This window comes from Strigops habroptila, chromosome 6 (assembly GCF_004027225.2).
Source record: "Strigops habroptila isolate Jane chromosome 6, bStrHab1.2.pri, whole genome shotgun sequence".
Classification (NCBI taxonomy): Eukaryota; Metazoa; Chordata; class Aves; order Psittaciformes; family Psittacidae; genus Strigops; species Strigops habroptila.
In genome coordinates, this window is record NC_044282.2 from 63,708,949 (window position 1) to 63,724,066 (window position 15,118).

Genomic DNA, 15,118 nt, shown 5'->3' on the forward strand with positions numbered 1-15,118 from the left:
CTCTGGAAGTCCTGATCGCCTTGAAGCAACATGGGCTCAAAGACAGGGTTTCCAAGCTCCTGGCTGGGGAGCCAGACGGAGACATGCAGCAAGACTCAAGGCTCTGGCCAGCCCGGCTGGTCTGGATTATCAGGCAAGAAGAGCACCCCATGGTCCAAGGAGCTGTGAGGCTGCCAGGATAACCCAGAGCCCCCCAGGAGACTTGGTCCCCTGCTGGGGAAGACACCCCCACCCCATGTCAATCAACACATCCTTGCTCCTGGGACAGTTAATCAGGTTTAGCCATGAAATCTCCCTCCGGCCCAGTGAATTGACATTCTCTAATTGGTGCTAATGATGCCAGCTAGTTAATTAGCTGAGCTCACGTATCACCTGTCTAAACACAACTGGAAGGTCTTTTAAGATGAGGCCCAAGATGTATATATGTATATGTATAACATTCATTCATGCAGTGCGCACATTTTAGTTGCCATGTTCCTTGTACATGCCTCCAATTTTCATTCCACTTAATTTAGCTTTTTAACTACTATTTATCTATTAGTAACGCTTTAAACTCTTGGAGTTATTTAGGGCATTTTGCTCATCTTTACCTGGGAAATCTGTGTTGCAGGGGTACTCACAGGCACACTTTCAGTCTCTCCTGTGGGAATAAAGAACTTCAGTCAATTAAAATTACTTATTATGGTTGCTATAAATAACACGAACGGAGGATTTGAAGTCCCTCTTGAGGTACAAATCAGTTCTAAAGGACTCAAGTCTTACTTCAGGAGGTGTGAACACCATATCATTTATAAAATAAACTGCAGTTATAAAACAGACATTAAATTCACCTCATTTGCTGTCCTGTGTCTGTCTAAAGCTGATCTAGGTGAAGAGGTGAGAAACCTTATATGTGCCAATAGGGCTACATTGCTCCCTGTGAAGTTCAGCTCTGTGCACCAGCCTTAAGTAACAGGTTTTTCCTCCTAAAGCCTCACTGATCCCTCTCTCTTGTGAAACTGTGAATTTTATTCTTTACTATATTTGTACATATTTCTATTATTTCCACAAAAGTTTGATCTGTATATTTTAAGCCCTAGGTTAACAGACTTAGCTCATGGAGGAGCTTATACCTATTTTGTAGAAGTGTTTTGGACACTTCAGAGACACTATCTCTAGGCATTAATGGGATCTTGATTGAAAGCAAAAAGTCTAAATGTATTATTTCCTCTTTTAACATCTTCTTTTCTGTGCAGAAACCTTCAGTTATCCAACAGAAGTTATTACTGTGCTTCGAGGGAATTGCAGTCCAATAGCCATTGTTTCCCATGTTATCCCCTAAGTCAGGCTCCCTGACTGGCCTTCGCTCCCAGGAAACACCATGCCACCCAGTTCCGCATCTGGATCACCTCCCCTTGGCAATGTCGCTTCATGAGGCCACTTGCCTCAAAGAATTTGCTTCACCCATCTCTGCTGTCAGTCACAGACATGACCAGTGATCCTATGCCCAATTCTAGGGCTGCCAAGCTCCCTCTTTCCATGCTGGCTGCAGATGTTCGGTCCCTTACCCACCTGGGCCATTAACACCACAGATATTTAGTCCTGCAGAGGCTTGAAAAGGGTGCAGAGAGGACTCTATGCAGTCAGCCAGTGCATGAAGTGGAAAGCTGAAGCCTGGAAGTCAGAGCTTTCCAAGGCACAGCCACGTTCTGATTTCTTTACCCCCTGAGGGGGAATATGGGTTACTGCCAAGGGCACCTATGAATTGGCCCTGTTCTGGTCTCTAGGTTTTGTCCTGATTCAGAGGAAAGTGAGCAAATTCCCCAGTGACTCGCAGAAGTGAGAGGCAGACAGAGGAGAGATCATGTGCCCCTCTCTGCCCATGTACTGCTGGTCTCACAGCAGTGGGGTTGGGTTGCAGGGTCAGACAGTGATTCCCTCTAGAGAATATACTCTGAGGTTCCTCCTGCAGAAAACAAGGGGCAGGAGGCTGAATGGGAGAAGTAACCATGACCCCAAAGTGCCAGCTGTTTGGGGTGAAATCTCATCAGCCCAAGTCCCAAGTTTCATCTATTAAATGACAAGTTGTTTTCATTTTCAGCTTTGGCCCTTCTGGGGCCAAATTTTCTCTGCAACCCCACAAACTAGAAACTGACTTTCGACCTCAGGTGAATGATGAAGCTTTCTCATGGTGCCTCATTGAGGCTTGACAAGGCAGATGGTGTTTAAATGTTACTGCTGGACCCTTACTGTTGGATGGTAATGGCTGACCCAAAAAGAGCAAGAAGACATGTTTCTTAATCAGTAGCACAATACAAACCAGATGCTTGGAGGACAGTGAGATGCTGTTTTTGCAAGGTAATGAACATACTGAATGCTGAGCTTTGTGGAGGGCTGGAGGAGTCAGGTAGCAGTGCAGCAAGAGCGAGCTATAGTCTGTCCTCACATTTTCTTTGGAAGGGCTGGACCCAAACCCTGCAGAAGTCTATAGGGATCTTTCATTTGGGTTTGGATAGAGAACAGTCTGTAATGTCCTTGGACACACTCAAAGCAAAGAACTGCTCCTGAGCAAGACCAGAAGAAGGGAAAGGATCCCCCCTACCGTGATTTTACCTCCCACCATTGCCATGAGCATGAGCAGAAGCAGAAGCACTGTCTGCATGTACCCAGTCAAAACCCAGATAATTTCTATAAAGTCACTGCTAAAAGCTGGAGCAGAGGAGGCTCCTCACAGTTGCCCTGTGGGAAGAAAGGGGCTTTGTGGTTATCTCCCAATTTCTGCAGTGAACATCTGCAGCCCGTGGGGGCATACCAATTAATTGGAAAAGATCTCTGAGTTAATTTCCTTTCCAGGCTGCTGTAGTGCAGGGGCCGAGGTACACAGACCTAATTTATCAAATTAGAATAATAATAGTAGGGAAATTAACTCTTCCACTACCAATGCCATAAATGAATGTTGGAGTGTCTTCTAAGCGTCTTCTAAGAGGTAAAGAGATGGTCCAGGCTCTCTCCTGACCTGAGTTATGGGCGCTCCTAAATTTGCTCCCCTTGCTCCTCATAGTTTCAAGAGTTCCTCAGCATATGGACATAGTCACCTCTGAGGTGGCAAGGCAGAGGACAATGCTGAAAGGGGTTTGGGGTGGAAAGCAAGTACCATCAGCCCCACATTCCTCTGTAAGAACACCTAAAGCTGATAACCACTAAAACCCTGGACCTGAAACCTCTGAGCTTTGCAGACTTTCTAGAAGTGCTGCTGACTGTAGCAGGACTGGTTGCATGCAGGAAGTGTGGCCTGGATGCATCCTGGTGCTTGCAAGATCAGGACTAGTGCAGAAGTCTGGGTTGTTGCACTGAGGCGAGCAAGAACCCCTTGCAACAAAGCATGTGGGAGAGAGAAGCAGATGGTCATCACAGTGCTTTCATGTAAGACATAGCTTTGGACAGTTAGAAGCCTCTCTACATCCCAAGACAGAGATAGGTCCAAGGCAAGAGACAGGAATGACTTCCCACATTGGACATTACATATGCCATAGGGATATTTTCCATAGGGGACAGGGAGGTGTTTGTTTATAAAATAAAAGATAAAAACTTCAAACCCCGGATATTTCTATGAAACTAAAAGAAGGGAACATTTGCCTAAAGCTGCTTTGATTAAGAGGTGTTCTCAGGGGGCTGGCTGGCAACAGACAGGTCATATGAGAGCAGGTTTCCTCCTTGCTGTCTTTCATACTATCAAGAAGTGAAATAAGAGGATGCTTTACCTTCTTGTTTGTTTGAGTCCATGGCTGCTATAGGGTGTGCGTCCTTGCAGGGACTCCTGTCCTTACTCTGGAGGGTTCTGGCTGGTCACTGGGAACATCCCATGGCTTAGAGCTGCCCACATGTGAGCCCTGCGATGGGTCAGCTGTTCTGAACCCTGAGTGCAGAAAGATGCAGAAAGGGTTTATTGAGCGGAGGTGCTCAAAGTTCAGAAAACAGAGGGCAGAGGAAGAGGGATTTGAGAGGGAACGAGGCATCCTAAAGGTCTGTTTGGATTCACAGTGCCTTCACAAGCAGGGTGGGTGCCAGTCCAAGCAAACACTTCCCTCCCAGCCCAAGGCCATTTGTGCTTACATGGATGGGTGATTAAGAGTTTCTGTGTAATCCCACAGAGACTATTTGCTCAGCAAGATGATGCTTGTATGAACACAGAAGCAAAATGAGATATATTCTGAATGGCAGCACATAAACATCTTGCATGGGTGCTCTGCATCAAAGAACCAGGTTTTTGCTATGCAACTAATCCAAAATGTCCTCCAAACTTGTGTTTGGGACACAGAGACACTGACTTCACAATGCTGCTGCACAATCCTGCTGGCACTTTTGGAGGTTCTTGTACTGCTTTCTCTGCCAGTTGTCTCCCTGACTTTTGGAGGCACAGGAGTGCTGCAAGGCACCTCAGTGTGCAGCCTCTCTGGAAACCAGGGCCAATAGAGCATGATGACGTGCCCTAGTCAATCCCTTGGTAAAGCATCTCATCAGTCTGGTAATGGAGTTAGGACTTTGGAAACAGTCTTTAGATAATGCCTGATTAATGGCTCAGACAGAACCCCAAGAAAATGGATTGCACCAGCTAAAGGTTCTCTTATCAGCATGGGCACTGCCCCACATCCACGCTTCCTCTCCCCAGGGTTTAATTCAAGTCTAATTTTGTCCAGCCTTACTAGGAAACCAGGTGTGATTTAGGACTCTAGAATAACCTCACACCTCCATTCCTGTTTGGCATAGATATGCCCAAGGCTGTTGTGAGTTATCATTAGCTTTGATAATGGGATTGGAGGGGCCAGTGTAATTATGGCACAAAGCTCTGCTGACACAGCTCTGCCAGGAGGGTTGCAGTTTGGAGAAGCCTGGGGTGATGTTTACAGGGAAGCAGGCACAGAGAAAGGCAAATAGCATTAAATAGATGGGAGAGATGCAAAAGATGCAAGAGCCCTGGGTGGCTTTAGGAAATGGCTGCAGAAGCAGTTGCTTCTGGTGCAGTCAGGAGTGTAGTTTGGGAGCCACACACTTTTGACCTGACAGCTTTCCAGTGTGGAGTTCCTGAGGGAGAAGGGTGGTAGCACCATCAGGGCCCCTGAGATGGGGTGATGCTGTGTTTTTGAGCTGTGGCAAGGGATGCCTCATATGGTCAGGCTGGGAGTGGCAGAGCCAACAGCATACACAGCCAGCCTCCTGCTGAGGGTATGATGTGGACTGAAAGGCTTCCAGAGCACAGTGCTGGAGCGACTTGGGGGTTTGCATCTTCTTGAGATTGAGGATTAGTGAAAGGATAAATGTGTTATTTGTAAGAGAGCTGCTTATGTGATCTCCTCCTAGGAAGATCCATTGTCTTCTCAGGACAGAGGATCCTTTGGTGACACGTGGAAAATCTGAGCAAAGGTGGAGGGACTTTGGTTGTGGGCTTTGTACAAACAGGCCAGGAAAGCTTCTAGTGGACACCTGGTTACAGTGAGATAAATGCAATAGTTTATGTAATCTGCTCTCTATCAGCTGATTGATAGTGTAAAAGTCATTTTCTTGTTCTGAAGTCTCTTAGGCTGATGGCACAGTTTAGATGGGCAGGGACCTCTGGAGTTACCTGACTCAAAGCAGGGCTAACCCCAAAGCTAGATCAGATTGCTCAGGGCCACATCTAGTCCAGGTCTGAGTATCTCCCAGGCTGGAGACTTCTCAGCCTTTCTGGGCCTGTCCCAGGGCTGCACTACTCCCATGGGGAAGATGTGTTTCATTACAGCCAGTCAAGGTTTCCCTTGTTGCACCTTGTGCCCACAGTAATTTATCTTTTTGTTGTGTCTGTGAGAAGAGCCCAACTGCCTCGTCTATAAGGCCTGTCAGGTAGTTGCAGATGGCTGTAGGTCCCCCCCCGCCTTCCCTTCCCCAAGCTGAACAAACCCAACTCCCTCAGCCTCTCCTATGCTGTGTGCTCCAGTCCTCTTTAGCAGAATAAATCAACAAATAAATAAATATCTTTTCTGATAGATATCCAGAATAGCAAGAACGTTATTTGCTTCTGAAAGACATAAATATGCAGTTGTTTTTAAAGTAGCTGAACCTCCTCTCTAGCAGTTTTGAGGAGCAGGTACTTAAGTCTGGTTCTCTGTGAGAAACAGACCTTCAGCTTAAACGTCAGTAGCAGCTTGTTTAGTAGCAAAGTTGTTAAACTTTGCTTCCAGCTTAGACTAGTCAATGTCATAGCAAATTCATGAGACTTTTGTTATTGGGACCCGCTTGTTTAACACTGAGAACTTTTTTCAAAATTCAGAACTGTTTTCGCAATGCTGGGGGTAAAGGAACAAAGAGGAAAGTCAAAACATTTCTGAAAGAAACATAAACCTCTTCTGTGATAAACTTTTGCACAGCTTTTTGCTGGAAATTCACTTTTTTTTTTTCAATAAAAACGTACATATTTTTACCCATTCTGCTTTTATATTATTAATGTTTTACCATGTCAGTTATAGCAACATAGCAGTGTATAACTGTTATCTATTAATAATAATAATTAACAAACTTCAGTTAGTATGGAATTAGTTTTATTAATATACATTAAATACACTAACTGCATGGCATGTCTTAAAGATTTTATAATTTTACTATTCAGTGGCTGAATTATTCTGGGGATCCCTAAATCTCTGGTGACAATGTGACATTGATACCTCTGGCTTTCACAGGGCAGGGTGACCATACCCGGCCAGTACCAAAACCATTTGTTGTGGGAGAATGCCAAAATGAGAGTACCTAACCCATACTGCTGCACAGCTTTCAATGGGGAAGTCAGGGTACTGTGGTAATGCATGAGGAAACAATGCATAAGGCAGACATCCAAGGTGAGGAAAAGACAGAATTAAAGAACAATTCAGTTCCTCCAAGTGCTCTCTACTTCCACCAGCTCCTCCCAGGCCATATGAGGTCTCAAAATGCTTGTGTCTCTATCTAGGTCCCACTTGGGCATGTTCCCTTACCCAGCACATCACCAGGGCTACGCCATCAGTCCCACAGATGATGATTCAGGCTGAGGGATGCAACACAAAGAGTACCTGTGTCTACCCTCCACTAGTACATGGAAACCTGCAGTTGTCATGCGGGGCGGTGCACCTAAGAGGAGAAGTTCACAGGAGGGCATTCCCCCCTCTGCTGATACAGGTGATGACAAAGAAAGAGGTTTGTCTGAAAGGGAAAAAAATAACCTACATGAGGTTTTAATGAGAGCGAAGTAATACTTTGTAGAAGAAGTGCTTGTATGAGGATGTGTCATTGTCCTGTTACCTATCTTCTGTTCTCATGCACTTACAACTCAGGGCCACATAGGGCTGGAAGGTATGCCCTTTGGCATTGTATCTCATCTCTTGTTTTGTAAAAACACTGTGAGTTCCTACTATGACAAGTGATTTTTTCCTTATAGAGGGAAGTCAAAGCAGTGGAAATTTAACTGAGGAGCTTCCACATCAGACTCACGCAGACAAGGACAATGTCTGAGCACCGTCTCTGTCCTCTGCAGAGCTCAGGAGTGAGGTTTGAAACTGGGACACCAGGGATGCTGCCATCCCCTCTGCTCCAGCACCACCAGCTCTGCTATATGACCACACTGCAAAGTAGGTTGACCTTGGTTAAGTGGGTCCAAAAATCTTCCCCATTTACAGTTACGGAGTAACTGTCTTTCGTGTGTCCTCTAGCTGCAGACTGCAATTTCCTGAGTCACTCCTCAGGTCTTTGTTACATCAAATCATTGCATTACAGGGGCTACTTTACATTTAGGGGTTGTTGCTGGACTCCGTGATATGTAACATTGCCTGCCTGTCACTGGTTCTTCTGAACTGCTGAAATATGGAGCAAAACTTCCACATCACTAAAACAAATATGTTTTAGTGTGCACCTCACCATGGTTTGGAGCAAAGGCTTGTCCTCTGTTCTCCCTGACTGCCAGGTAGGGAAGCTGTTAACATTGTCCTTACCAGGGACAAGGCTTTTAGTCAGCCTGAATTGACTGAGCAGTGTCAGGCTTGTTCCTAAAGCATGCAGAAAGGGGTTGGAAAATAGGATTGACTTTTGGCCTTAAGACCCTGGATGTGGGCTGCTTGGTCAAATCCTGCCTTTGCTAGAAGTGAACAAGTCATAAGCTCACAGCAGAGTCTAGGTAAGTAGGAACCCTTGTATGTCTCTAGTCCAGCTTCCTGCTCAGATCAAGGCTAACTCCAAACTAGATAGGTTCCTCAGGGCTGTGTCCAGCTCAGGTATGAATATTTCCTCCAATACCCTGGGGAAGAATATTTTTCCTTATGTGCAGTAAGGATTTCCCTTTGTTGCAGCTTGTGCCCATTGCCTTTCACTGTGCACCTCTGGGAAGAACATGGGCTCTGTCTGCTTTGTAGCTCCCTTGAGGCAGTGAAAAACTGCAAGAGGATCGCCCCCCTTAACCTCTTTTTCTCAGTACTCAGCAAGCCCCACACCCTTAACCCCTTCCCATATGCACACACATGAATGCATGTGCACACTGGCAGCAAGAGTAAGCCCTCCATAAGGCTGCTTTCCTAAACCACCATCAGGCTTCCACTCCCAGCAAATCCAAGGTTTTCCTGATACGCCAGCCCACCACAGGGTAGTTTCCTCATGAACAAGAGATGTTATTGTCCCTCTGCAAGCTCCCCACTGGACAGGTTCAACAACCAGTCACATGAAGCCATCAGCAGGCTGTCTTGGACTGCAGTCCAAGCCCATGGCCCCCCTACTTTAGGGACAAGAAATGACAAAAGTGTTCTTGTTTCTTCAGAGCTGAAGATTAAAACTCATTTACCTTCCTGCAGCTCTCATCAAGCTAAAATGACATCTCAGGAGCAAAACCCAGAGAATACTTTCAGGGTGTTAAATCCACCAGATTCCTCCATTGTGGCTAAAGGAAATATTTTCCTCTTTTGTCTCTATCTTCCCTCCAGCAGCCAAATCTGCCAAGCCCAAGAACCAAAGCTGTGCCACCTCTGACACTAGTGATTGCCATGATTCTGGCCACTGGTGTACAGCAAAGAATACTGCCCTGGTGCCTTGCAGCTGGCACTGCAGCCCCCCCCCCAGTGCAGAGCAGAAGGCATGTGGAAGTTAACAGAGCCTGAGCCAGCACCGGCTTCCCATGAGAATGGGGGTTCACCCATGGAAAATGGTGAAAAGGTGTCAATGGGTAGGGAGGTCCCAGGGGTTGCCCTCTCTAGGTATGCTTCAGACACAAAGACCAGAGTGAGGTGCCCCTGAGGCAGTGTGGATGGGATTCCCGCATGAAGCTGTGCATGAGGGAGGGAGGGGAGGCAGGTCCCGCAGCCTGCACTGCGTTTGTATGACCATGCTCACCCTTCCAGTGCTCCTCCCATATGGAATGGCACAACTGGGAGAAGCAATCAGCCGTGGAGATGATCACTTGTTAAAAAGAGTGACTGAATATCCCAAGCATCAGCATGCAAACAGGCAAAGTTGAGTAAAGCGTTTACAGCCCAGCCTTGGTGGACGACAGTTACTATTTGTCTGGCTTTCTGTCCCATTCTGCTTCTGAAATCACAACTTGGGTAACAGTGCAAGGAAATACATATGCACTTTTGCCACTTCAGTTGTTAAACATCCACAATTGTCCTAAATAAAAGCTTGGGATCTGCGTGGTGACTGTCTCAATCCTGCTGGCTGAGATTGCTGACTGTTTTTAATATCCCACTTGGAGAACAAGCCCCAGTCCTCTACAGAGAGCAAAAATGTAGTGATTTACTCTCATCACTCTCATGCTTTGTCTCCAGCTGTCATTCAAATACTTCAGTTCAGCATGATACCTCAATTTATCTCTTAAATGGCAAAAGCAAAAAGAGAGATCTTTTTAACCTGATATTTTAGAGACCTTACTATAAATGCAGCCTCACAAAACTCTCCAGCATATTAAGAAGCTAGATCTCCATACACAGTCTTAGAAGAAATCAGCTGGAAATAACTGTGGGCACATAAGATGCAAAATACTTTAAATACCATTTTATGTACTGCACATGCAACGTTAAATAGCGATGTCTCTAGCTTTTCCCCATAATATGAAAAATTGCATTAATATTCCCACTCTTCATTCCATGCCGAGTATAGTTTAAACTTACCCCAGGCTGTCTGAAGATCCTTCAGCACTGGCGGTTGCCAGAGTTAGGAATTAGCACTGTGCAGGAAAGGAGAGAGAACAGAGCAATGGTGGCTTGACGTTTCCCTGGATGGGACTGTCACATGCTAATCACTGATTTGAAACGCAAGCATAACAAATGCCTTCTAATTATGTAATCTTTGGGTCACATCCTTGCATGCCCATGCGATAATCAGGGCTGTGCGCTGGGAAGAAGATGATACTGACTTTTTTTTCCTCTTTAATTAGAATTGCACACTGCTGTGAAGGGAGGGTGAGAAGCCTTGAGAAGCGACAGGCAGAGGGGTCCATGTGGTGGGAGCTGATGTGGTGTCTCTGCTGCTTCCCTCAGCTCTGAGGCTCTTAAGTACCTCCTTAAGTACCAAACCAGGCTGCCTGCAGTTGGGGACCAGTTCTTCCCCGCTTTCTCTGACATCCTCAGTCTCCTACCATGCATGGCCTCATGAGGGATGCCAGGGCCAAAAGGGCACCCTTTCTTTCATTCAGGGGCAAGAGAAAGGTTGCCAAAGTAGCCCAGGCAAGGGAACAGCAACTACCAGCACTTCTGCATGTTCTATTGCTTGTTAGACCATGAAAAATGCCCTTTGAGTAAAAATAAAAAAGGGCTTGGAGTGAGGTGGGAGAGTGGGAAGCAGCAGCCTTCCGCAACCTGATCCGTTTCTTCACTAAGGTCCTGCAGGGCTTTTTGCTCCAAAGGGCATCAAGAAAGCAGAGGAGAATGCAGGTAACCCAAGGCCATGGGTGTCAGGAAAAAGTTTGAGCCAATCCAGTGAGTTACTCCAAAGTATAAGGAGCAGGGAGACATAAAGGAGGAACAGTAACAAAAGCCAGACTAATTTCTCCCTAAAAGGCAAATCTCTGCTTCAAAGATACATTTCGGGCAGAAAACCTGAAATGTAAAAACGTATAACCTAAAATCAGTGTAATTGCTGTGCATGACAGGCGCAGAGATTCACGCTCTGTGGAAATGCTGCTACCTCTGAAGTCAAGGACTAGGGACAGAGGATGCTGTATTTCTTTTTTTTTTTTTTTTTTTTTTAGCTGTCTATTTTAGGAGCAAAACACAATAAAATTGAACAAAGTAAAATGATAATTCTGAAGGAGTTTGCTGGAAAGTGCATTTTTGGTGTGAATTCAACAAACAGCTCAAGCTAGGAAAGATTGGAAAAAAAGAAACCAAACCCCAAAACATTTAGCTTCACAAATCTATGAACAAAACATTTCAAATAGAGATTTTCCTAGCGGCAGCTTTAAGACAAAAGGGCTGAAAGATGTTATATTGCCAAATGATCCATGAGCCTCTTTGTTTCAGATGGCCCAGTATGTTCCAGTCTGCTGATAATGTGCTGGGTTGTATTTTGCTAATAAACCAGAGGGCCCAAGATTTTCCCTAATCCTACCAAAATGAGTTGAGTATTTCAAAGCACATCTGAAGGAATGGTATTTATACATTGTGTCTGCAAATTGAAGCAAGGACAGGTATTTACTAAAACGCCATTAAATATCTGGCAAGTGAACACTCAACACACATTTTTTCCTGACAGCACTGGTATGTTGTGTTGTGTTTCTTCTAAACTAGAAAGCAGGTTTTCTGCTTTGTAAAGCAAAGTATTTAGATTCATAGTGCAGAGACCTTTGATGGCCAAACACAAAAATAGAAATTTCATTGCATTAGACTTTCTGACCAGACAGAGGCAGTGATCAGTCTCTCCTGAGCATTCCCCTATCTACTTCCCTTCCCCATAGCAGAGGTCTGTCCTTGAGCGGTTTGGTACCAGAGCCTGGGGTTTATGGGTCTTGACCTGTGAGGAGTAACTACCACATTCTAGCTGCACTTGCTCTCTGCCCTGACCCCACCATGCAACGTGTGGCTTAAGGTAAACATGATCATAGGAGCACTGTGTTTGCAGAAGCTTCTGTGGGGTGGTGAGGTTTGTTTTCTGAAGAAAGTTATAAAAGTTGAGCATAAAATAGGCACCATTTTTTGACGACAGATTTTTTTCTTTGAAAGTCAGGGAGAAAAACATTATTAGGACAAGTTAAACATCCTCAGGAGTTATTTTTAATACATGAAGAAATCAATGCCTGTTGAAAACTGGTCACAGCTGTTGAGCCCAGAATGCAATTAGAGAGCTGCCTTTAACCCATGCTGCTGTTCGTGCCAAATAGTCACATTTACAACTGCTTCAGTCCCACTGCTGCTGAGCCATGAAATGTGCTACTCCGCTGCATTTCCATCTGTAAAGTACCCTTCTCCTGCCATGCTGTAATGACACGAATCCATCCTGTTGAGAATGCAGTCACTTTTTGGCAGCATGATGATGTGTGCACTACCCAGATAAGGAAATTGCCAGGAATCAGAACCTTCCCAGTGTAATGTAAATACCTACCTTAACTTTCTCCCACACTGTAGCCTGTAAAAGTTTTGACCTACAAAGCACACAGGCTAGAAAGCCAAGGAACATATTCCTTTATTTGAAAAAGTGTATTTATACCAACATCCTCCCAGCATGTAGCCTCTAAGGGAAAAACTTCATAGTCCCAGTCATGATTTGAAGTTACCAGGCATTAAGTCCTATGCAGTTTATCCTGAATTTCATTAGGGCATCTTAAAGATGTGTAAGTGTATGAAGCCAGATACTGTGTGATCTTGCTGTAAAAATCCATCCTCTCTTCCCCATTCTGATATAAGATATGACAAAGATTTACAGCCTCCTGCCGTGTGAATTCACCCCTCATAAACCACATATTTGTCTTGATCTTTAAAAGCTGTAATCAAGCTCATCATTATACCTGAAAAGTGCTATAAATAAGAATACTTATGCATCTGCATCCCTTGCAAATGAGGGGAAAATAACTTCTAAAATCAGTTGCTGGAGATTTGTTTCCATTAAAAATTGAGGCCACCTAGCAGTCACAGCAAGTTGCCATGGTGCTGCCTATATATGTTCTTCCATGAAAGCCACAGTGATTTGGTGAACCGATACCTATCTCCTGTGAGTAGGTGGAAACTAGCAATCCTGAAACTTGGTAAAATAGCCTGCATTGAGCTGTCAGGGAGTGGTGTGTATTAACAGTCACAAAACAGTGTCAAAGAAGAGAAGTCTTAATTCCCTGATGAACAGCAGTGGATGGCAAAGATTGAATCTCTGCTGCCACTGTAATAGAGGCGTAACTTAACACAATCTGTTCTAAAGCATTGAAATAAATGTCTTCAGTTTTTCACCAAACATTTGGGTTTGTCATACAGGCTCCCATTTTGTATCTAGGTACGTTCTGTAACATATATTTCATTTGGTGTCTAATCTATTTAAAAATAGAATTGGTCATCCTTCTAGTACTATTGTGCCTACTATTTTTGATCAGCAGGGCAAGACAGAGCTTTTTTTCTGATGAAACACCACATATTAACAAACACACATTTTAGATTTATTTCAGATACTGGACTGGGGAGCTACTTAAAGAAAAATTAAACCAAAATAAACCCTAGCAAATTTGTCAGAGAAGTCATTTAAGGAAAGTAAACACGAATGTTCCTGTATCATTTTTTATGGTTAATTTTCTCCTTAAATCTGCAAATAGCTCATCTACCCTGACAGCCTCAGGGGTTAATTAATTTTTCTGGATTTTCTTTCTGTGGATCAAGGCAGAGCAAGTCTTTCATTTGTTCAGCCTAGGCCACTAAGCCATGCCTGGGACTTTAAATCTGTGCTGTAAAGCGCTTCTGTGCCATAAACTTAATTCTTATCATTGCAGCAATATTTTTGTAAGACACTGAAAAAAGGCCAGACTGGATCTAATAAAGCCACAAGATGCTGTTTTCTAATTGTGGATCCTTATCTATCTAGTTTCAAGGACTGTCTCCTCTCTGGCATCAGTAAAATAAGCAATTTTCCTATACTCACTAATTCATTCCTTTGGAACTCAGCAACCAAGGGCAGCCAAACAATGGTTATACAGAGGTGCCCTGTTCCATGGTGGGATGTGTGTGGCATATAACACACCTGCAGGAGGGCCATGCCTACCCCTCCGTGTGTGCACAGCCCATTTGTGCAGGGCTTTCATGGTGATCCCATGTGTGCAGGGGCAGCGGGGGTCTCCAGAGGGACTTCCCCACCTCAGCTGTGCAGCTCCAGGGTCACTTGTCACTCATCTAACTCTCTCCCTGAAATTGGTATGGATTTCTCATGGTTTAATCCCATTCACTCTGTTTTGAAAAAGGGATTAGAAGATGCGTGCCCAACTCTGGAGTCTTCAGTACAGGAAAAATATGGACCTGTTGGAGAGGGTCCAGAGGAGGGACATAAAAATGCTCTGAGGGCTGGAGCACCTCCCCTATGGAGACAGGCTGAGAGAGCTGGGCTTGTTCAGCCTGGAGAAGACTCCAGGGAGACCTTATGGCTGCCTTTCAGTTCTTAAAAGGGGCCTATAAGAAAGAACTGGAGAGACTTTTTAGCAGAGCCTGTTGTGATAGGACGAGGGGTGATGGTTTTAAACTAAAAGAGAGGAGATTCAGGCTGGATGTGAGGAAAGAATCTTTTACAATAAGGGTGGTGAAACACTGGCACAGGTTGCCCAGAGAGGTAGTGGATGCTCCATCCCTGGAGACATTCAAGGCCAGGCTGATGTGGTTCTGGGCAACCTGGTCTAGTTGAAGATGTCCCTGCTCATTGCAGCAGGTTGGACTAGATGAGCTTTGAAGGTCCCTTCCAACCCAAACTGTTCCATGATCCTATGACCTTCTTACCAGACCTGTCTTTATTTGGGTATAGGAAAGACACTTTAAAAACAGCAGCTTGTGTTGAGAAAGAAACCACTAGTGTCACTGTTACAACTAGTGGCTGAAGTTCAAACATACCTTCAAACACACAACAGCTCGAAACCGCACATAATATCGATGCGCTGCTTGAGCATGAGATTCTTTACCGCCGAGCCCGTGTGAGGCGAGCG

The 15,118-nt window shown here is 44.9% G+C and overlaps 1 protein-coding gene across 1 annotated transcript in view; it reads right to left on the reverse strand.

Annotated features, from left to right (window-relative positions):
• ARHGEF33 (Rho guanine nucleotide exchange factor 33) overlaps positions 1 to 15,106 on the reverse strand; it is a 36,811-nt gene extending 21,705 nt beyond the window's left edge. The window contains exons 1-3 of the mRNA XM_030490730.1: positions 15,027 to 15,106; positions 3,741 to 3,895; positions 591 to 640 (exon numbers count right to left, since the gene is read on the reverse strand). Of these exons, the coding sequence (XP_030346590.1) occupies positions 591 to 640; positions 3,741 to 3,762 (72 nt within the window). The 5' untranslated portion in view covers positions 3,763 to 3,895; positions 15,027 to 15,106. The remainder of the gene's footprint in view (positions 1 to 590; positions 641 to 3,740; positions 3,896 to 15,026) is intronic.
• Positions 15,107 to 15,118: the final 12 nt, after the last annotated feature.